At 35.5% G+C, this 23,844-nt stretch overlaps 2 protein-coding genes and 1 long non-coding RNA gene across 7 annotated transcripts in view; 1 reads left to right on the plus strand and 2 right to left on the minus strand.

Moving 5' to 3' along the window:
* The window catches only part of LOC118191481 (zinc transporter ZIP10-like), a 166,003-nt gene extending 159,683 nt beyond the window's left edge, over positions 1–6,320 (minus strand). For 2 of the 3 annotated variants that reach the window (XM_085821234.1, XM_085821235.1), the window contains exon 1: positions 5,910–6,317. The gene's annotated coding sequence lies outside the window, so the exon portion shown is untranslated. Of the gene's footprint in view, positions 1–5,909 lie in introns of all 3 variants that reach the window. The other variant, XM_085821237.1, reaches the window with a different exon arrangement.
* LOC118195065 (uncharacterized) overlaps positions 1–23,844 on the plus strand; it is a 94,830-nt gene that overhangs the window by 32,597 nt on the left and 38,389 nt on the right. The window lies entirely within an intron of this gene.
* LOC118195036 (zinc transporter foi-like) overlaps positions 13,000–23,844 on the minus strand; it is a 128,029-nt gene continuing 117,184 nt past the window's right edge. For both annotated transcript variants that reach the window (XM_035366273.2, XM_035366268.2), the window contains one exon: positions 13,000–13,651. In XM_035366273.2, the coding sequence (XP_035222164.1) occupies positions 13,505–13,651 (147 nt within the window). In that variant the 3' untranslated portion in view covers positions 13,000–13,504. The remainder of the gene's footprint in view (positions 13,652–23,844) is intronic.

Raw genomic sequence — 23,844 nt, forward strand, 5'->3', positions numbered from 1 at the left:
ATGCGCATTTTTTGCTGCATTTCATTTAAAACTTATTTCCTCGAATTTCACTAGAGATATATTTCTGATTCAATTAATTCAGTTCTCACTTCGCGACAAGGCAAAAATACATAAAAACTCAAAATATCTATATTAAAAATTGAAAGATATAGAAAATCATAAAACACCAAATACAGATAAAACAACTAAATTTTTTTTCTTTTTTTTTTTCAATTAAAATTACAATTTCTACATAAAAACAAGCAATTCGGTCGGCGAGCAAGAAGGCATATTTTTTAGTGCACAAACTGAAAGTTTACTTTTGGTCTCACTCGGCAAAAAGACACTGAAGGCGTAGAAACTGACTTAATTTATTGTGGACGTTATGCTGAGTAAATACTATATGAGATAATTTAATAACTTCAATGATAATTCCAGAATGGATTATGCATGCAATAATAAAAGAAGACGTTACTTTGTTGTTGCGAAGCTTAGTTTCCTAGATTGGCAACAAATCCACTATTCTCTAAGTTTCAAATGTAAACAATTATGGCTCCTCCTATGGTAAAAAAATTAGGCTTAGCCGCACTTCAGCAACTATTAAATTGTTGATAACTGTACAAGTATACTATGCAGGTTAACTAAAGGCATGAAAACTTAACCGGAAGATAAGAACAACATAATTCAATCATTTTTTTAAAGCAAAAAATGCGCAATTTATAAACATATAAGAATAAAGAAACTGAGCTCACCGAGCTGAGTAACAGAATGGATATATATATATTTATGTACTTCTGGTGCTGCCAATTGATACCAAAATGGGAAATGCGCATCTTCATGTTACAGCAGTCCCTATATACGAAATTTCAACGTTCTGGGGCTACTCGTTTTTGAGGTATGCGAGATGCATGCATATGTACGTACACACGTCACAAAAGAATCTCTTCTGAATGCATTTTAAATCAGTTTTATAACTCGTTTGAGGAAAAAGAGTTCTTTATTCTGTCCTTCCGTACAGATATCACAGTTTGGTTTGGTTTATTTAATTATGGCAAAAGCACACTAGTGCTATCTGCCTAAGAAAAGGGATGCCTTCGTGGAGGACTTTCTAAGGGAAACTGGCTCGTAAACACGTTACACATGGGGAAAACCACGAAAACGGCCCATGCAGTCAGCCCGCTCGCGGGATTCGAACCTCGGACCGAACTACCAGTTTTCAGCGACTTTACTGCTCGGCCGCTGGTGGGCCTACAAATGTCACGGAAAAACATTGTTAAATTGCATTCAATTGCGATCAAAATGGATATTTTCGTTGAAATATGATACCCGAAATTTTTCGCGATTACAATACTTCCTTTTCACTTCGTACAAGGACGTAAAAACAACAGGCTTATAAAATCAAATGACTTATTAAAATAATGAATGCTGAGGGAAACAAGTATTTAAAACTCAGATAATGATTTCAGATGTAAAACACGTCGTAAACTAAAAGCATGAGACAAATCAAAATACATACTATTAAAAAACAGCGACACAACGCTTTATAAGCTTGCCGATAGCAGTGTAAGGAAAGGGCTGATTCATAAACTGAGCTGCAGACTTTGCTGTGATATCTGAAATTTCATTATTTTTATCTCTCCGTGTCCCAGAATCCAGCAGTAAAGAAAATGGCACCCACGACTCCTAAAATTCATATTCACTTCGACAGCTACAAGGGCATCGGAGAATGTTTCATGAACTTTTAATGCACTGTATGAATTAGAGATAGTACGACTCTGTCTAAGATAATACGACAAAGACTAAACTGAACTTTTAATAAAACAGGGCAAAGCTTTGTGCTACAGGTAACTACTATTTGTGGCGTTGCAAAATAACGATTTATCTCGGAAAGGAAAATACGTCGAAATCCGAAATGCTCTGAAACTAGACTAGAACTGGTCTAATCAAGTTCTAGAAACATAGTTCTTTACGGAAATTAAAAATATTACTCGAACGAAAACATAAGATAGCAAAAGACTTTCACTGTTCATCTTAGTCTGCAACATGTTCAGAATAAATATGACTTTCAATTTCAAGAGAAACCCAGGAATTCCTTTTCTTTTATCGAAATACTCACCAGAACGCACAAGTGTGGAACAAAATCGTCTCAACGTATGCATGCATATGACCAGTTGCATACTTGCAGTTTTGTAATTTAGTAGTTATTATATAATTCTGCTAGTAATTTAATAAGTAATCATTAAAAATCATCTTCGTTTTAGTTTCCAAGGTGAAATTTTTACATTGTCTCAGATACTGCGATGTTGCCACGTGATTGATTTCTTTTTCTCATATTTCGAGTACATCCTTTATCCAAAATTTCATCTTCAGCTGCCAAAGAATAAAACGTTTTAAGCATTCCGAAAGGGAAATCCCGTTATTATTACATGAATTATTCTCACCTTTAATAGAACTGACAATTATTATTCTTCCTCTACCAAATTAGGGACCACACCTTAAACGTGAAACATCAGAACTACGCACCAAATTTCAAGGTCATTGTAGTGGAGCACTCTGTTTCAAAGGCAATGGGAATTCCTGTGGTTGCATCATCTTAATGTGGAGGACTTTTTTTTTTCCGTCAAGAGTGTCTGCTATCTTCAAATTATTGTTTAGTGAACACACCCTGCTAAAAAAGGGAGAGTTCATAAGAACGGGGAGCATGTTGAAACCTGATTCCATTGTTCCGAATTCCACAGTTCTTGAGAAAACATTCTAGTAAAGCAGTTGCAACATTGGCATATTTTGATATGAAGACATCAAAATATTTTCAAGAGAGTCATTAACGATAAAAGATAAATATTTCCAAGCAAATATCAAGCATTTCAATAAAATATCTGATGTGGCACCCCATGACTTCCTCGTACGGCCTATCAAATTACATACATTTTTTGCTGCACTTCATTTAAACTTATTTCCTCGAATTTCATATATATATTTCTCATTCAATAATTCAGTTCTCGTTTCGCGGCAAGACAAAAATGCATAAAAACTCAAAATATCTTCATTAAAAATTATTAAATATAAAAAGTGCCCTCCCCCGAACTAAAAAACGTGGTGTATGATGATTCTCCACCACAAGGATTTGACGATCGGGTCCCCTAATCCCCAGTCGCCCTTTAAAAGGGGTTAGTATATAAGGCATTTCTCCCACCTTCTTAATATACCTTCGTGGTGTGGTCAGCGCGCTCGACGCGTATTCGAGAGGCCTGTGGTTCGAGTCCCGGGGAGAAATAACTATGTGTATGATGATTCTCCACCACAAGGATTTGGCGATCGGGTCCCCTAATCCCCAGTCGCCCTTTAAAAGGGGGGTATATAAGGCATTTCTCCAACCTTCTTAATATACCTTCGTGGTGTAGTGGTCAGCGCGCTCGACGCATATTCGAGAGGCCTGTGGTTCGAGTCCCGGGGAGAAATAACTATGTGTATGATGATTCTCCACCACAAGGATTTGGCGATCGGGTCCCCTAATCCCCAGTCGCCCTTTAAAAGGGGGGTATATAAGGCATTTCTCCAACCTTCTTAATATACCTTCGTGGTGTAGTGGTCAGCGCGCTCGACGCATATTCGAGAGGCCTGTGGTTCGAGTCCCGGGGAGAAATAACTACAAAGTCATGAAAAAGATTTACTTTTTTATTTAAACAGCATCTAAACAGAAAATACTCGAAGCTGACTCGGTACTTCTATGGAAGCGTCAACAATTTTTACAATTAAAATTTCATTCATATTAACTAGTGTTAGAGTTTCTACGCAAAGCCCAATAATTAAGCAAAGCCGAATAATTAAAACTTTCAAAGCTGGCAGGAACTAAGTTTACACGCGCAGCCAAAAACACGTTCTACCTTAAAACCCGAAAAGTCTGAGTTGAAGTATTGGCTACCTCATTTACAATCTAGTGCAGAAACGGAAAAAAAGATATAATAAAGACTGACGTTTATACATAACTGGTTAATTTAAATAGAATTACAAATTATTTATTATTTTGGTACTTTTCCGTTTCGCCGGCGCAAATCTCGCCAAGCAGACTTTATTGGCGACAACATAAAGTACACACATAAAAAATGTTAGTTCTAAGAATTGTTTATTTTGAAGGCATAGACATTTTAATATCGTTTAAAATTCTGTAAAGTAATTTTAAAAAAGGACATTCATTTAAGAATTTACTATGCTTTCATGGTTCAACATCCTGATTCGCCGGTTCGTATCACGCGATCCCAAGTGATTTCATCTCACGTAAACAACGCTACAAAATTCTAATTCTCTCAGTAATTATCTACATTAATTTCAAGTTAAACCTTAATTTAGAATACAAGTTTAAATGCAAGAATTATTTCAATTCGTAGGAATAGCTTACTCAGAAATTATGTAAAACCGCAGTGCTTTACTTCGCTAGTGCATTCTCATTAAAATTGACGAATTTAACCGTTGACTTTGCCTTTTCTATATTTCGTCTTCGGGTGAGCTGTGTGATTGCATCCTAATTGACTTAATTACCACGAATGGCCTTAGGGCATAAAATTGAACTATCTGGTAAAAATTCTATGTAACTGTATGCCAGCATTGAAAATAAAACCCAATTAATCTGATAAAAAAATGGCTTCGACTTTTTTTGAAAATGAAGTGTAAAAGGTTACCAGCGAGGATATTTCGTTTGGCATCAGTTGTACCATTATTGGCGACTTTATCGCCTGCGCCGGCCAAACAGAAAAGTACCATTATTTTGAGTTGGTTGAAGTTCCTTTTATCTCTGCAACAATAACCAGAATCGAAGGTTAATTGGTTTCTTGAATATGGCAAAACACACGAATGCTATCTGCATTCGTGTGTTTTGCCATATTCAAGAAACATAGGGATGGGATAGGGATGGCATCGTGGAGGGCCTTCCAAGGAAAATAGGCTCATATCCTCGTTACATATGGAAAAAAAAAACAAGAAACCAACCATATATATTAACCATTTGGGGATTTAAAATAGATAGAAAACCTGAAAATATCTTTATTAAAAACTAAAAAATAAAGAAAAATATAAAACACCAAATGCAGTTAAAGTAATTAACAATTTTTACAATTAAAATTTCATTCATATTAACTACAGTTAGAGTTTCTACGCAAAAACAAGCAATTCGGAAAACGGGCAAGAAGGCAGGTTTTTCCGTGCACAAAACTGAAAGTTTACTTTTGGTCCCACTCGGTAAAAAGACACTGAAGGTGCAGAAACTGACTATTCTGCTAAATTGCAAATGTAAACAAATATGGCTGCTATAGTAAAATTTAGGCTTAGCGGAACTTATACAATATTTAAATTGTTGATAATTCTACAACTACTGCACGCAGATAACCTAAAGGCATTAAAAACCTTAACCGGAAGATAAGAACAACATAATTCAATCATTTAACGGAAGATAAGAACAACATAATTCAATCATTTTTATAGCAAAAAATGCACAATTGACCAACATATAAGAATAAAAAATCTGAGCTCGCGAAGCCGAGCAACAGAGTGTGTATAGACACAAGCACACACATATATAGTACTTTTGGTGCGGCCCATTGCAACTAAAACGGAAGATGCATAACTACATGTTAAAATAGTCTTATATACAAAATTTCAACGTTCTAAGACTACTCGTTTTCGAGTCCTGAGAGATACATAAGTCAAGAAAAAAATCTCTTTTGAAATAGCTGAATAAAGTTTTAAAATAAGTACTTTTATATTAATCACTTTAGAATAAGATGAAATGAACTCAGCTTTTTAAAATTAACGCTTTTATTATGAATTATCTTCGAAAACTTGTTCTGAACCTCCACTTTGAGTTAAACATTTTAACATCAAATGTTCATATAAACAACATTACAGTTAAAAAAAAAAAAAAAAAAGAGATGTCTTACTTCGTCTTTTCGCATGCTAATAGTTCCATGCCTTGATGTATCTTCCAGCTATTTGTGGTGATTCTTCAGCTACAATTTCTAATGGTTCTTTTACAAAAATTACCATTGCTGACTGTCTACTTTAATTTTAATTTATTACAAACACAAAAACATTAACAGTTTACAAAATTCTATCTTAAAATTTAATTAGTTACGTTCAATGTAAGTCGATAGAACATTTTATGTTGCCATTCTCGCGATGCACTATTATTTTCTTTACTATTGTATTTGCGATTTATCGTCTGCAATTTAAAATCCATAAAACAGTGCACTAATTTTTGACGGAAATGAAACAAAGGTTCTACTTGTTTAACAAACAACAACGATTACATAAGTTTCTAGAATAATTAAAAGTGTAACTACCTAAACAAGCAGTGATGCCAGATAGCTCGATTTTTCGTAAATTTGCTACTTTTGGCAAACCTATGCAATTAAAATTTATATGTCTACGATTTTGTGAAATTTTTGCTACTCCATTATTTCCGTATGCTACGTTTTGCCACATTTAATATACCGTAAAGCGCTCACATGTTAAAGTAATGTATTTACTAAAATTATTTTATAATAAATAAATAAATATTTATTTAGGCTTAAATAGAAGATGGCACCTGGAAATCCTGAAATCACAGAGCAGGTGCAAACAGTTTTCAGCTCCATTCGCTGGTATTTTTACGTAATTTGGATGACTGCTTTGTTTATACTTTAACATTTGTCAGTAAGCAATGCACACCTAACCAGACAAGACCAAAACCAGACATCGAAAGGGAATGTATTTCGAACTCCTAGACTTCGAATGAAGACGTCAGTGGAAGAAAAAGAAATCTGCTGTGTTTACTTTGTACCCTTACCACCGATGCAGACATACATATGTAGCTCAGATATTTAAAATTGAAAGAAAAAATGAAGATAACAGACCAAGAAAATGAACAGGATATTTAAGTTTTTCTTTGGACTTATGGGGCAAAGATTGTACGTAACTATGACGTCACCAAAAATCACCTGATCTCTGACGTCATGTGCTACTTTTTGCAACTTTTCGAATCTCTTCCAGCTAATTTATTTGAAAAATTTCTGGCAATACTGCAACCCAGATTTGAAGACGAATTGCATGTAGATATAACAAGACAACAAGACATCAAATACTCCAACCATGGTTAAAATGGATATTATGGATATTTCCATGCCTGACAAACTTGTTCACCTGTATAAATGCCTGGCAACATCTGTATTCAGAAGTCAAACAACAATAAGCAGCGTTATATTTTCAAATTTTCACAGGATTAGTTTCGATGGTTTTACCGAACCATCATCCTTCTCCCCCTTTCCCCCCCCGCGCTTTTGCAGCTGAGGTTGATGGCCGAAACTAGTCCTGTGAAAATATGAAAATATAACGCTCATTTTTGTTGTTTGACTTCTAAATTTATACTTGTTCGACGTGTTATTGTACCTTAACACCTGTATTGTCAAAGTATTTACTTCTTTTTTATTTAGTTTTTTCTCTTCTTCCAGCATGCCTTAACATAACGGTGTAACGGTAGCGCACTTGGTGTGTATTCGAGAGGTCCAGGTTCGAATCCCGGCGAGGGTACTGCGCATTTTTCAAGCCTCCTGCTTTCAAATAACCTAATGTCTGTACAAATTAGAAATTATCTTCCTGAAAGTATCGAATATAACCATAAAATCTCACTTTCACCAATCTAAATGTACTAATTACAAGACATTTAATGCTTATACACGATCATTCTGTTGCTTTGTGTTATTGCATTAAACTGACAAATCAAGAAGAATAGAACAATCCTGTCGCAATAGATAATTTACAAAAATAGTGACTTTATCTCGGGTGAAGAAAATGGTTTTTGAACATTGCGCAATGAATGGAAGATCTTTTTTGTATTAATGCTGCACAGAATAAACCATCAAAAATTTCAGCTAAGCAACCCGCAAATTAAGAACGTGCTATTGAACCAAAATATCTTATGCTAAAAATGACGCTTGCAATTATTATCGTAAGGTTATATCTATTAATATGAAAGCCCTTCTGAATGTTTACCGAAGACATTTTCAATGAAAGGCGTTTTCATCCGAGACAAAGGAGCCTGAAAATTAAATCACTTGAATTTTTGTAATGAAGAAGCTGAGATAAAATCTCTAAAGGAAAAAAAAAAAAGTCTCTTTTTTGGATCACCGAATAAAAACCTTGGAGAGTCACTCAGATTGACTTGATCCTTCGAGTGGTTCAACTGTTTTTGTGATTCGACCATGAGATTTTGTTTCGCTTTATTGTACATCCATTAAAAAAAAAAAAAAAAAAAAAAAAGCGACCTTGCCATTAACCTTGTCCTATCAAATATTTCAAATAATATATACGTATCTTCCACACCCAGGTAATCCAAGTTATCAAATAACAAACATTTCTTTCACAAATAAACATCTCTTTCATAGCCAAGTAATCTCGATTCATTTCTAAGGATTTTCTTTCTTTCCGTCAACAGAATAACGGCCGATTCACTGAGCGTTAGCATATCGGCCGAAAAGCCCCACTGTTGTAATTATCTGCAACACAGTTAATGTGAGAACTATAGCTTTCACCCATTTAATTAATTCTTTAGATGAGAGCCCACCAGCGGCCGAGCGGTAAAGTCGCTGAACACTGGTAGTTCAGTCCGAGGTTCGAATCCCGCGAACGGGCTGGCTGCATGGGTGTTTTCGTGGTTTTCCCCATGTGTAACGTGTATACGAGCCAGTTTCCCTTAGAAAGTCCTCCACGAAAGGCATCCCTCCCCTTTGGCAGATAGCCCTAGTGTGCTTTGCCGTAATTAAATACACCAACACCTTTAGATGAGAACTGGATCACCGGACACGTTTTTCCTCCCCAAATGTAGTTATAAGCATAAATAAATCCTTCCAGTAGACTTTGAGGTTAACAAAATGTATTGTCTTTTCTGCAGTTCCAATAATCATGGTGACTTTGCTTCCTTCAGCGACTTTCAGTGTAAAGGCAGCGCAACGGATTGTGGTACTACCTCTATTTTTGACATGGTGCACCACTTTAGAGAAAAATGAGTATCCATCCACAGTTTCCAACGCTACAACTGGACTATCAGAGTCCGTATTGAGCCTTACTCTGTGCCTTCGGAAATCCGTCAAATTATACAAACACTGGCACTGAAAAAAGCACCAGGTTCGGAGAGCGCAGATGATTCGAATTTCCGTGTTTTACCGCAAGTTTTTATTGAACTTATCCTTGCTTGACTTAATGGAGACTATGCCGTGTTTCTCGACATAAGAATATTGCGAAGTAGATCGGTTCCCGAAAATTACAAAACTCTTCTTCCTACAAGCCAGACTGCCTGCTTCCATCACTTGAAAACCTTATTTCTCCAGACTTTTAGGCTAATCTTTGGAATATGGTAACAGGTAGTTTGACGACATTTTGGTAAGGCGATAAAGGTTACTAGCTAGAACTTCCATTAATCAGAGAAGTACACAGTTAGAATCACAGATTATTTTGTCTCAGAGAAATGAGAGATCATGAGACATGTAATGCGACATTTTCCGGAAAATTCCGATCGTGATTTTAGCTAACAAGCACTTAGAAACAATTTCGCTGCTTAAGTGCAGAATCGCCCACTTATTTGTTTGGTGCTTTTTACAAGAGTAAGAAGAATTGGATTTTTGTCAATTTGCTTTGACTTTTTAAGTGAAAATAGGTCGATGTGTACATAGATAAAGTCAAGAGTTTGCGCAATGCCATTTTTGTGCAATTCTGGGATGTTTTTTTAAGTGAAAATAGGTCGACGTGTACATGGATACCGTGTATGTGCAATTCTTAAAAACGCGGCAAGCAGTTTGCGATTCTGCACTTTCTCCCAATTTCGCACCTAATCTTCGTCATGATTAAGCATTTTTGTTCCATCTAGTATAAACGTAATTCGGCTAGCAGATTGTTGAAAAAAATGTTGAGTTTAAAAAAAAAAAAAAAAAAAAAAAAAAAAAAAAAAAAAAAAAACGCATTTACTTTGTGAAAACAAAATGGCATCCAAAACAAAACTAGCAGGTTGCTGTAGCAGGGTTGGTCGCCAAATTTTCGCCAAAAAATCTCCATAATCCGAAGATTCACCGACTTTTATTTCCATTTGAATCATACAGCTGTCATTCGTCTGCAGTATTAGGGTTTCCTTGATTCCTTATAGTGTCTAATGTTATCAGAAGTCACTCTGCAGCTGTCTACAAGATCTTAAATTGCTGCACGCTGTATATAAATTACGCTGGGTAGCACTTGGCATAGGGACACCTTGGCGATATAGCGCCAAGCTGATAGTTTTGGCGACTTACTTTTGTCGCCAAAAGTGGCCAAACTTGGCAACCATTTGATCTGATCCCTGTGTAACTATAACTGCATATGCCCTTCAGCAAGTTTGAGAAATCAAGGGCCTTTTTGTATTAGTTTCTGCTTAGTAATCTTAGTAATTTGAAATGGTAACTACTGATTGTCCTCTGTGTATGACAGAGCTCAACCAGTAGCACTGAAGAAGAGCTGCAGGAGTCCTTTTGTGTGAAGAGTTTCAGACGTGTAAATTTTTTTGAATAAATAAATTTCGCAAAGACGGTATAGTGATTAGGGTAGCCTACTACGGTAACGAAGGGCCGGGTTCGAATCTCGGAGAAGACATGGATGTTTGTAAATGTATAGTGTCGGTACGGCATGACGGCACTATGAACATGCGGCGAGCCGAAAGTCCTCTCGTGTGGACTAGTGGGTTAGGTTATTTAATTACGGCAAAGCCTCGAGGGCTATCTGCCTAAGGGGAGGGATATCTTCGTGGATGACTTTCTAAGAGAAACTGGCTCGTATACACGTTACACATGGGGAAAACCACGAAAACACCCATGCAGCCAGCCTGTTCGCAGAATTCGAACCTCGGGCCGAACTACCAGCGTTCAGCGGCTTTACCGCTCGGCCGCTGGTGGGAGTGGAGAGGGGTTGGAGACCCCCGGATCCCCTCCCCCGGGGTGCTCTCCCTCGAAATTAGGGGTGAAAAAATAGTGAATGAAGTCCAACCTCTCTTCGGAGTAGTTTCTCGCAAACATTGTTCCATGAGACAAGGACAAGACAACAACATCAAGCTATTAGCATGTTACGAACCAAGTAAAGCATGTGATAATATTTTAAGGATTCACGAGCTCGTAACTTTAAGGATCGGAATTTTGATAAGAAAAATCCAAGTTCGAGTTTATATAGTCCTTTATTCTTGAACGTATGTAATTTTTGTAAATTCTGCTTTGTTTCTGAACAGATTCAAAGCCGCCTGTTATATTTAAAATTTTATAAACTTGTCAGATTTATAACATTTTAAAACTTATCACTTTAGAATTTTAGTCATTAACAAGGCTACAGTTTAGATTACATTTGGGAACCATTGTAACAGGCCATAAAATACAAATATAATTCCACTGTTTTTGAAAGAATTTGTTGCATTACAATTAACATGTTTCTTAGGTGTGCTATTTGAGAGTCATTTCTCTGGACTTTCAGAACATTTTTTATATTTTATAGTTGAACTTTTCGCCACCCCTCTTCAACTATCTTTATAATCTAGCAGAGTTTTAGGTCTGGAGGACATGAGAAAGAGGCAACAGCTACTTTCAAAGTTTGACAAAAATGAAGAGGAAGGGATTCCAGATTATAAAGAAGTCAAAGACATCATAAAAACTTGAGAAGTAAAATGAATTGAAAATGCAGACATTATCTGCTCCTATTTCTTACTCTGCCGTTCGAACCCCTGGGTTGGCTGCATAGTAATTGTGTAACGTGTATACGAGTTTCCCTTAGAAAGTCCTCCACAAACACACCCCTCCTTTTAGGCAGATACCAATCGAGTGCTTAATCGTAATTAAATACTCTAAACCAAACCAGTATATACTGCCAAGTAGATAATGGTTTTCTCGTTTTCGAGAAGGAAAATTCGGCTTGTGTAGTGAACCACAATCTAAGATCTTCTCATTTTGATGAAAACCGACTAAATGAGTTGGTTTATGATAATCCTCGCCAAACAATGCGGGAATTGGCGGAAATTATGAAATGCGATCACACAACCATCGTTGAGCGACACCAACAAATATACCAGCGAATGACTGCAACCCAGCCTAGCGACTGGTTGCCAACCTAATGAACAAAAGCACTCACCCAATACAGGGTGTTCGGGATAAATTTGACAGTTTCGTAAGGAAAACGAAAATCCGCTTTGTATCTATTAAATTTAATAAATTGACAAAAAAAAAATTACACGCAGAGTAAATTACAATACTATCAACAAGATTCACTCAAAATAACCACCATTAGCATCGATCACAGCTTCAATCCTGCTTCGAAACCTCGAACAAGCTGATGCTACAGTCTCCTTGGGAAGGGCCTCAAAAACTGTTTTAATTTTATCCATTAACTGGGCTTTTGTATTACTGGAAGTGCGATTGGTGTCTTTTTCAACAGCGCCCCATACAAAATAATCCATGGGGTTAAGGTCGGGGGAGTTTGGAGGTCAAACATTTGGACTGGTGACGACGTACAAATTTTCAGACAACCATTTCTGACTTTTGGTGGTGGCTACATCCTCGTAGTCACCATTGCAAGTCTCTAGTTCATGCCTGATTGTTTTTACTGTGTTCAGGGAGCATTGGGCAGCAGTCATAATATCCTTATTTTGATGGCCGGCACCAATCATCATGATGCAAGTTCCATGATTCAGGTGGGTTCCAGTCATCCATCCTTTCTGACATCTTGTGTATGAATGAAGAAGGGTCCAAATTTTTAAATGACGAGTAGTGCGTGTCAATACCTCCAACCTACGGAAAAATATAGTCAATTATAAATATGTCAAATTTATCCCGAACACCCTGCATATTCGTTCAGTATTCCGTCAAGTAGGGATCGTTGAATTTTCCTTTCGTGCAAACGAGTTGCTTTCTGTTTCGCCGAGTTTAAAAAACAATAATTATAATTCTTTACAAAAAAAAAAAAATTATTTTTCTAGTGAAATAAATAAAATGCAAGGAAAAGACAAATTCATTTATTTACAACACGATCTCTGTAACAATGAAATACAAAAAAACAGGCATATATCAACAGTCAACAAGATGGAAAACTTGCTTAAGACGATCAACTCAGTCACATCTTGCATATTTAGTGATCACGTGGTAGTTTAAGTACCTTGTTAAATAGCGTTAATACTGTATATCTGTGTGTCAAAAAATACCTTAATCCCAGAAATGGCGACGCAGCACCAAGAACCTCCATCTCAGCATAGAACAAGAAGAGAAAATATGGTAAACCTGCCTAGGTTTCGTAGGCAAGCTGAGTATTTTCTTCGACGAGATGGCAACGTTAGTTTCATTTGATTGGAAAAGCATCGGTGCAAGCCATCTCCTTGAAATAATTAGTGCACTGATCCCAATTCCTGCACTTCATTACCATTCTTAGAGAAAGATATGTACGCCAAACACCGCAGGAAGCCATAAAGAAGCAAAAAATGCGAATGACTAGTCCCTCCATGTTGTTATCAGCTGACTATAGAATGCAGTTCGTGTTCATAGAGCGCAATAAGAAGCATGACACAAATTCCAATAGCTATGCCCAAAACTTGAACAAGCAGAGTGGTTAATGCAGCTGGTCCCGGATCATTAGTTGGCGACGTCAGTTCCGGTAGCTACCAAAAACAAAATTGATCCTGTTAACTCAGGTACTCAAATAATACTATATACAACAATTAAAAAAAGATAACGAATTTACATTTATTAACTGCCCATTTTCAAATTTTGCTTATATATGCTATCTCAGAAGAAAAGAAAGAAAATTCAAGATAATATTTAAAGTTTAATTTGAGCAATACATTGCATAAAATGACTATAAATAATACTTCTACAATTAAAATTATAAAAAAATCAATTGAAAATTTTTAGATAAAAATTTAGCAAATCAATAAAAATAATTTGTCTTCCATTTCGTGTCAAGTCCGTTACCTTCAGATTATTTTACACCCAATTAGTTTGTAAATCTGCCTTATGGGGAGTAGTATATATTCAAAGTAGTCAAACTTGGCTTGAGTAGTTTATCTATGTCACTGAATATGTACTGCCAATTTTAGACAGATTTACAAACTAATTTGGGGTAAAATAATCTCGAGGTAACGGACTTGATATGAAGTGGAAGACAAATTATTTTTCTATTGATTTATTAAAGAAAATAACTTCTGTAATTAATTTTTATGATGAATACAACATACTAATAGTTCATATTTAAAAAAAAATTAATCTTCTTCATTTAGAAAAATAAATTAGGTTACAAAACAAAGAGGCTGAATAACATGAAACTTGAAAGGGACAGGCATTTTTGCCTACGATCATACATTTTAAGATTTACATCTAAAAAATTTCGATTGATTTTTTTTATATGTTGAATTGTAGAAATGTATTTATAGTCATCTTTATGCAATGCATTGCTCAAATTAAACGTTAAACATAATTTATCTTGAGTTTTCTTTTCTTCTCGGACAGCATATGTAAGCTAAATTTGAAAATGGGTCTAAACATATTTAATGAATTTGAAAGGAACAATGGTAATTCCACTTGAAATGAGTAAACCTTCATGATGTACCTCCATTACAAATTATTAAAGTTTCGGTTTCTGTTAACGCTTTGGGTACACATTTATTTGAAAACTGTTTGCACTTGGAACATATTTAACCCTTTAGCTACATTTGACGTATGAGTACGTCATGCATTTGTTTGGGCAAAGATGTACATGACGTTCTGATACGTCATTGAAACTGAGACGAGATTTAGCCAGTTTATTTTGGTTTATTTCAAAGTAATGTGTATCTGTTGCAACAGAACAAATCATTTCAGTAGCTTGGTGAACCTTATTTGGGATACACAATCCCATAATGACAGAAATAGAGAATATATTTTATCAAAGTGATAACGACAGTTCTAATGAAAGTATTGATTCCAGGTACTTCAGAAAACAGTTTTTCATCAGGCACATTCCCCTCCCCCCAAATTTTCACGAGAAGATTCACTGTCACTGCTTGACAAGCGTCATGTTCATCTTAGAATAACTTCACTACCATTATCACTTTCTAGCCCGATATATTCTTCCTCCTTTTCATTTTGAAACTCCCCTTTATCGCTTAAACTATCATTATAAAATTCTTCCTCAGATTCACGATCACTGCTTTCATTAAAACTGTCGTTATCACTTTGATAAAATATATTCTTTATTTCTGTCATTATGGGGTTGTATCCCAAACAAGATTCACCAAACTTACTAAAATTATTTGTTCTGTTGCAACAGATACACATTGCTTCGAAATAAACCAGAATGAACTAGCCAAATTTCGTCTCAGTTTCAATGATGTACCAGAACGTCATATGCGTCTTTGCCCAAACAAATGCACGACGTATTGATACGTCATTATATAGCCAAAGGGTTAATTTAAGAAGTGAGATTGCTAGATATTTTTTGACAAAGCAATCCCAGTCCTCAGTCTCAGCGTAACACGTGAAAAAAAGATCTCTTGTCTTAAATGTCAAGAAAACCAGCGATTTACTCTGGGAATACAGACAGGTAATTTTAGACCAAAGAAACCAGAGAATCTATTAATTTGGCACCCTAGAAAATGCAACTAGCTTTTAAACTCAAAAACTTTTTTCTAATCGGAAATCGAAACTTACCTTGAATACTCGATTGAAATTTTACCATACTAAATAAATCATTTCAAAGAAGGAACACCAAAGTACCTCCAGAGACAACGCCTTCAACTCAGATGAGCTCTCGCCATTAAGACGCTAGCACGCAGCATTTTGCATTTACACCGCCGAACATTCGAACTAGCTCAACACCGGACGTGTCTGAAGAAAATACAGGGGTTGGACAAAAATATGGAAACACCTTTAAAAAAACATGTTTCTTTGCTTAATATGGTGTAGGAAACCCGTTGGCATCCAAAACAGCTTGCAGTCTTCTCGGAATGGATAAATACAGTTCCTGTATGTTTGCCAAGGGAATATTATACCATTCTTCCTGCAAAACGGTGGCAAGTTCAGATAACGATGTTTGCGGTGGATAACGAGAACGCACTTTCCGTTCCAATGTGGACCACAAAGGTTCGATAATATTCAGGTCTGGTGACTGTGGTGGCCAGAAAAACCAGTCCTGTACAATGTGAGCTGTGTGAACAGGGGCTTTGTCGTCTTGGAAGACACCATCACCATCGGGGAACAAAGTTTGTACCATGGGATGAACTTGATCGGCCAAAATGTTCACATAAGTCTTGGCAGTCATGTGCCCTGACACAGTTATCATGGGGCTAGCAGAGAACCACGATGTGACTGCCCAAACCATAACAGAACCCCCGCCATGTTTCACTCTTGGCAACAAGCAGTCTGTATTATAGGCTTGAGATGGCGTTCTCCAGACGTAAACTCGGCCAGAAGTGGGAAACAATGTGAAAGAAGACTCGTCAGACCATATTACTCGCATCCACTGCTCTATAGTCCAGGCTTTATGACTTAAACACCACCTTTTCCTGTTACGGGCATTAGCATCACTGATGAGTGAATTCTCGATTGCAGCACGGCCAGCAATTCCCTGTTTATGAAGCTCCCTTCTAATTGTTTTGGTACTCACAGGGTTCGGTAACACAACATTCATTTCAGCAGTAACTTTTGCAGCTGTGGTCTTCTTACTTTTCGTCACAATTGCCCTTAATGATCGTCTGTCACGATCACTCAGGACACACTTTCGTCCGCGCTGTGATTTAGCAGATGATGTTTTTCCGCTTTTCAAATATGCGGAATGAATCTTCGATACAGTACGTCTTGAAACACTAAACGCCTCGGCTACCTTGCTTACGGAAGCACCTACCATACGTGCTCCAACAATTTGCCCACGTTCGAAGTCTGTTAACTCTGACATAATGCAATGACAACCTCACATAACAGTACTCCGACAACAACTGAACTGTTTAGCACATTTACGAAGTTGTATAGGTGGCGTCAGTAGTCAAAAATGCCAGCGCCACCTACATATTTCATTAAAATCAATCTTTCTTTTCAAACATGCATTTCACAAGGTGTTTCCATATTTTTGTCCATCCACTGTACTTGCAACTTTACGAGATTTATTTATCTCAACTACGAACTGTTTAACGTTAGGGTTTCACACGAATTCAACACAGGATGGGTTTTTTCAAAACCCAGGTGCCTGCACACAAATGTTTTCTAACACCTGCGTCTTCAAAGAAGGAAGACACTGGTCATAATAATATATTTTTATTTCAGAAATGAATATAAATGCTTTCTCTGTTTCATTAAATTAGTGCAACTGAAGAAAAATACGACAATAATTGTCGCAGTAAACCACTGAGTTGTAATGCAAACTGAAGTTATTTTGATAGTTCTCAAGTTTAGATTATAGATGCTAGATGCTTAAGGCAGTAAAAAAAAATAAGCTGTGCTACATAGGTAACACACGTAAAACACTAACGCTAGATAAACTCAGAGCTGTGGAGTCGGTAGGGAAAATGCCCGACTCCGACTCCTGGAATTTTAATGACTCCCTCATACATATATATATATATATATATAAATGTTGTATGATCTTAAATTCATTTAGTGCGAAAACAAGTTACTACTACTTGCGCAATTGCTGCAAAGTTAGTTAATAATAATTTATTTCCTAAACAATATTGATTAATTGATTATATTATCTCCTAAGTTTAATTAAAGTAGAATTATTTTAAAAGAGTGAATCCATACTGGTAAGTTATATTTTGAAAGATGTTTTGAAGTAACTTGAAAGTAAAATGTTAATAATGTTTTAACGGGGACTGGAATTAAATCATCATGAAGAACAAAATTTGAATTGTAAAAGGAAAAATTAAAAACATGTAATCATTGTCATTGATCGGAAATTAGTTGACTTTTCAAGGGGAACAAACCAACTCCCGTTCAATGAACAATAATTAATAAAAATACGTAAATACGAAGGTGTTTCGTCTTTACTCGAGTTAGAAGTCAATTCTTCAAATTGCAGCTTTTTTTTTTTTTTTTTTTTTTTTTTTTTTTTTTTTTTTTTTTGTGGCTATATACGGTGTAGAAAGAAGAATTTCCAATCCTGCAAGATCATTCCACAGTCTTTCTGTTAGAGGAACATTAAGATTATCTACTAAAAAGTTTTTAATTCTAAAAACTCTTTATCATCAAATATCTACTTCCTTATAGCGTTGCTTGATCAATAATTGCTCCTTTTCCTGCTCGTTTCTATTGCTACTTACCTAAATTTACCAGTGAGATTTGTAATTAAATGAATGTTTAATTGCTAGTGGCAAATATCATATCCATCCTTATATTTATTTATGAATATGTCAGTAAAATAGAAAATAACTATTTATTAATGTATACAGTTCGTAAAAAAATAATAACTCAGCTTGTCATTAATTTTTTTCAGTTCATTTTAAATTCAAACTGTCCAACAAAAACTGGAGTCTGAAGCGACTTGCTTTTAGTGACTGCAGCTCCGACTCCTTTTACCCCAAAATCTGCCCGACTCCGATTCCGACTCCACAGCCCTGGATAAAATAAGATTTTAGGGCCATTTTTTTTTTTTCAATGAACAAACAATAAAAATTAAACAAGTCTACCTCGATAAATTGATTGAATAAATTTGCCTATAATTAGAGGACCGTCAACTTCATTCTGTCACATTTCGGGGTTGTGTAATTTATGTCACTTGTCACAAAAGCTTTCAAAATTACTTGTGAATGTGTAACCAGTACCAAAGGTATAAATTGTTCCATTCCCAAACAAGAAGCTGTTGAATTTTTATCAGAGACTTTGTATACTTTTACTGATTTTCTTTCGAAATGGTACAGCGAAATGGAAAATGGAAAAATAGCTTTATTAATCAGATAACTGTGTAGCAGACACGCATCTCTGACCCCATTCAGAAAAACATTAGTGTCCCTTTCTGCAAAGATAACTTCTAACATTTAACCTGTAATTTTAGGATATAAAAACTTTCAAATGTCATTACAGAAAAGATGTTCAATATTTAAAAAAAAAAAAAAAAAAAAAAAAAAAAAAAAAACCACTTTAAAATGAATTATAAATAATTTAATTTTGGTATTAATTTTTAGCCCAGAAGGGCTATTAATTTCGTTAATTTCCTAAAGGAAATAAACGTAGATAAAAACAAAAGGTTAAATCAATGACTCTTGCATCAGAAAATAAGTATCTATGCATTTAAGATCTAAATTACTGAAGATATAATGGGAAAAGGAGGTATATCATACATCCAGCAGTCTAGAAACTTCTTATACTCATTTCTCTTATTCATAAAATCACTATTCATATTAATGCCGGAAAAAATAACTTTTTCATCAAAGCTTTTTTTTTTTTCGGGGGGGTTCGAACTTATTGAATTTCTTTTTAGTTATGGTAGCACGAGGCAAAATTAATATAATCAAGTACTGAACAATGGAAAATGTAATTTTAAATTAATGATAGTTTTCGACGAATAAAACTAAGAATCGCGAAGAACGAGTAAACAAGCCCACGCCCAAAATTAAGAGTAAAAAGTGCAATAAAGTGGGAAGCGCAAACGGATCTAAAAACGAAGAATAATTCTGCAGATCCTACACGTTGTTACCCAAGGTCGTGTTAATGAAAACTGAGACTTTTGGGTAAGCGCCAAACAGAAGACAACAATTTCTTTACAGGAGAAAATTATCAGGTAATAAATACTGCTTATACTTAAGCATAGAAGGTTCCAGTTTCAGCTAATCTAGAACAAATATTGTTATACGAAGAACATTACCGAATTAATATTTACTGACTAAAATTAAAAATTACTGGAAGCCAGATACAGTATCAAACGAAAGTACTGACGTAATGAAACCTTTTTATGATAACTATACATGATTCCACAGAACTTCGATTTTTATGGAGGCAGTCACCTTACAGCACATAACCAACGATCTTATTCAATATTATTATTAAAAAAAATCCGAGTGTTAATTACTAGATCACGATGAAACTTGATACTTTGTAACTACTCAGGAAGTTTTCACCTTGGAAAATTATTGCAAACCAGTGTCCTTACAACATGTCTCCAAGCGTTCAATGGTAAAAAGTGAAAATCCAGTGCTGCATATGATGAATAAAATGGCCGGCCATCATAGGTTCACAGGCATGTATGGTCAGGTTTTGGTTTATTTGATAATGGCAACACATGTAATGGACGCATACCGCTCCACAATAAAGTGGAAAAACTACGACAGCCATGCCGTTTTCATATTGGTGAAACACACACGAATCTGCCGGGTATCCGAGACAAACGGAAACCGTTATTTTCCAATTCGATTCACCTGAAACTTTCATTCTGGCCACCATATTAGAATAAAAGTTTATGTTAATGCTCAAAAACTAATCGTAGACGTCGGAATAGACACCAAGTAATGGAGCCAGCGCCTGCCAGTTCTCCTGCAAGAGTCTTCAAGACTCAGAAAATCGCCATTATATGCTTGCAACTATTCTCACAAAGGTTATGGACAGCTTGTTGGATCCATTATATCGTCCGACTGTGTTACGGCTCTCTCACTCTTATCTCAGGACATTCGTTTGGTACGACCAGCCCGATTTTCCTGAAGACGGTGATAGGATCTCTTCCTAAATTCATTTAGTAGCATAACTGCACTTTATGCAGTATTATTCAAGGGGATTTAGAACCATTTAGACATTCACTAACTGGATCATTTGCATAACTGGCAAAGAAGTATTTGCAGTTCGACAGTTTTAAAGTTTTTTCGATGTTAGCTTATTTCTTTGGCGCAGAAGTGTAGAATTCAAAATAAAACGGAATCGCAAAGGCCAATCGTCACAATTAGATTCACTAACGAAACAAATATCAAAAATGGGAAATGTTCTTCGTTCTTGATAAATAACAATAACAACTGATTTTTAAACACTAGCACAAATCCAAAATATCAACAAAAGAGTATCTTATCGAGTTTAGTACACTCGGGGCAAAATAACTTCAAACATTCAACCTTCAAATAAACTGCAAATCTTTTTATGTTATCTAAATGAAACAGCTCCGTTTTAACATTAATTATGCAGATTATAGAGTAGCGAAAACTTAATTTCAGTGGTTAAATATAACTGCCAATATAGAAGAAAAAAATTACGAAATTTGAAATAAATTCCACAAAGCTCTGTCACATTTTACCTTTTCACGCTACACAAAAAAAAAAAAAAAAAAAAAAAAAAAAAAACATTAAGTAGCACCGAAAAAATAAATAAATAAATAAGTAGTCAACCAAGCTTGGCTGCAAATCCATTCAATACTCTTTCTAATGAAATTAGAATAAATATCCATAATCCGACATCGAGTGGTACGTGGTAGGACACATCTAAATATCCGGCATGCATAACTCCCACCTGCATGCCGCTCCAAGGTGCTACAAGCGTGACTTTAAGCGACACTTTTTCCCAAACATTAAAGCAGCTGTTTCGCACCTGAGCCATTTCTACTAGTCAGTCTTTGTTTACGTTATAACAGGTACTGAAAACAAACTTGAAACGCATAAAAGCTTCTTAAGCATTTACACTCACTCTTGAGCTTCACTAAGGCCTTTCACTAAGACTCTTTCCCACTTGGACAACTATATGGCCATTTCGCTGACATCTGAATTCATATAAAATAATTCTTCTGCAATACATAACCCACAAATATAATGCCGTTGATTCATCCCATACATAAAACAGTTATTCAACACTTTAAAATGCAAATACAGGCCATCTTTGAAAAAAATTTATTTAATTATGACCACAATGGCAGGAAATTTCAAGTTTAATTCATATCAGAGCAATCTTTGCTTCTGCCACTGCTTGGAAACAAGAGAAGCATAACTTCACAGGATGTTTAACGAAAATTCCCGCCAAATGTTAGACAATTCTTTTGACAAAGGCATAAATACCGATTATTCTATTACCAAACAGTCTGAAGTACACAATGTTATTCAGTTTCCTTCCAGTAATCCACTGTTAAGAGTTTCAGAAGATTAAACTAAAGCACTGGATAATCATTGCAATTGCAGCACATGAGAAATAAGCAATGTTGAGTTATGAAAATAGATCAACCTTTAAATTATATTTTAAAAGAGATATGCGATAAGAAATGCAACAAATTACCAAACATAAATTAGCTCTTCTTCTTAATGACTCGACAGCCCATGATGGACCTTGGACTTTTTCAGAATTTCTTTCTAGACTGTTAATGACCTTTAAATTAGACAAGTCTCTTTCTAGACCAGTTTCCCAACCTTCATTGTAGTGTGCCCCATCTAACCCTCTCTAAAATTCTTGGGCTTTCCCTAGCACATACATAATTTTTAATATTCAAAAATTGAAATGTTCACGAAAGAAACTTCAATGATAGGTTTTAGGAAGAAATTTCTGAAATTTCGAAAAATTCTGACTTGTTGAAGAAAATTTGGAAATTTGAACGTCCTTTGTCTCCTTAATCTCTGGACGAATCCATTTTCGAATTGCCCTCCTTAACAATCGAACTGCCCACGTTGGGAAACACTGCTTTAGACAGTCTAGCCATCTGCGTTTCGCTCTCTCCCACTTTTTCTCGAATGCCTGTTGGCTTGTACACGAATATGTATAGTATATATATATTTTTTGGTAGTTCTATTTTCAGGCATTCTGATTATAGTTGACCGATCCATCTTTAGGTGCTGATAAAATTTATTATGTCTATGTCTGGACACCCATATGTCCTGCAGATTTTTGCATAGGTTCCTCTTCTTCAGATGCCATCTATTTGAATACTTCCAGCAATGCTTCTTGATATCTTTCTCTCAAAGACTGCAAGTATTCCTTTATCCTTTTTATTCAATGTCCGTTTTAGCCAAGTTCCAGCTCCATATGTTAAATCAGATCTCATTAAACATCTGTAAATGGTGGGTTTAGTTGTTCTGTAAGGATCTTAAGTTTTACTAACATTTATATTATTTTAAAACCTTACTATCACTTCTTATTTTCCACTTCTGTCCAGAATTAAATGTGTTAACTTGTTTATGCAAATTGTACTTGCTAACGCCTAAGTTGTGGCTTTTTGCCAAGAGTTAGACAGAGAGAGAAAGTGAGCCGTCTTACCACTGCATTCTGTACGAATTTTCAATCAGTTGCTGTCCACTTTTAAGGCCAGAGGTTTAGTCCTCTTGATATTTTAAACGTATTGTAGTTTCGGCAGTTTGCATACTACATACGTAATAATTTAAAATTGTGTAAACTAATTCAAAGTTAACTCTTATTTAAAATTTTAGTTAGTAGTTTTTTATATTTTACGTTCAGACCACAAGTGGTTGGTCTTTGTATCCCAAAATGGGAGCACCTGTAATATCATGAACAATAAAGGGTAAAGTTAACCTTTCCTGCCTGTATTCCACACATACTTGAACATAGCTTGAGTAAGCTTCCTGTTCCTATTCAGGACACGTAATATTCCCGAAACAAATCAAAAGACATACAAGTCCTGACAGTTCTTTTGACAAAATTTGATTTCAGATACTTCTTTAAAACAAAGAAGCGTTCGTTAGCAAATGTTATTCTCTTACAAATTCCAACAGAGATATTATTCTCTATATTAATTACAGATGCAAGATATGTGAAACATACAACATTCAAATTTAGATTTATTAACTTCTAAGAATTCACTTAATGTATTATGTACATTTAGTTTTTGTTTGGATGACACTAAGATGCAGTTTACCTGCTTTAGCCTCCAATGAGAGAAATGCCCATTTTTAAAGTGCTTCAGGAGTTCTAACAA

Source organism: Stegodyphus dumicola, chromosome 7 (assembly GCF_044657685.1).
Source record: "Stegodyphus dumicola isolate Sdum_Otavi_A_Nest chromosome 7, ASM4465768v1".
Lineage (NCBI taxonomy): Eukaryota > Metazoa > Arthropoda > Arachnida > Araneae > Eresidae > Stegodyphus > Stegodyphus dumicola.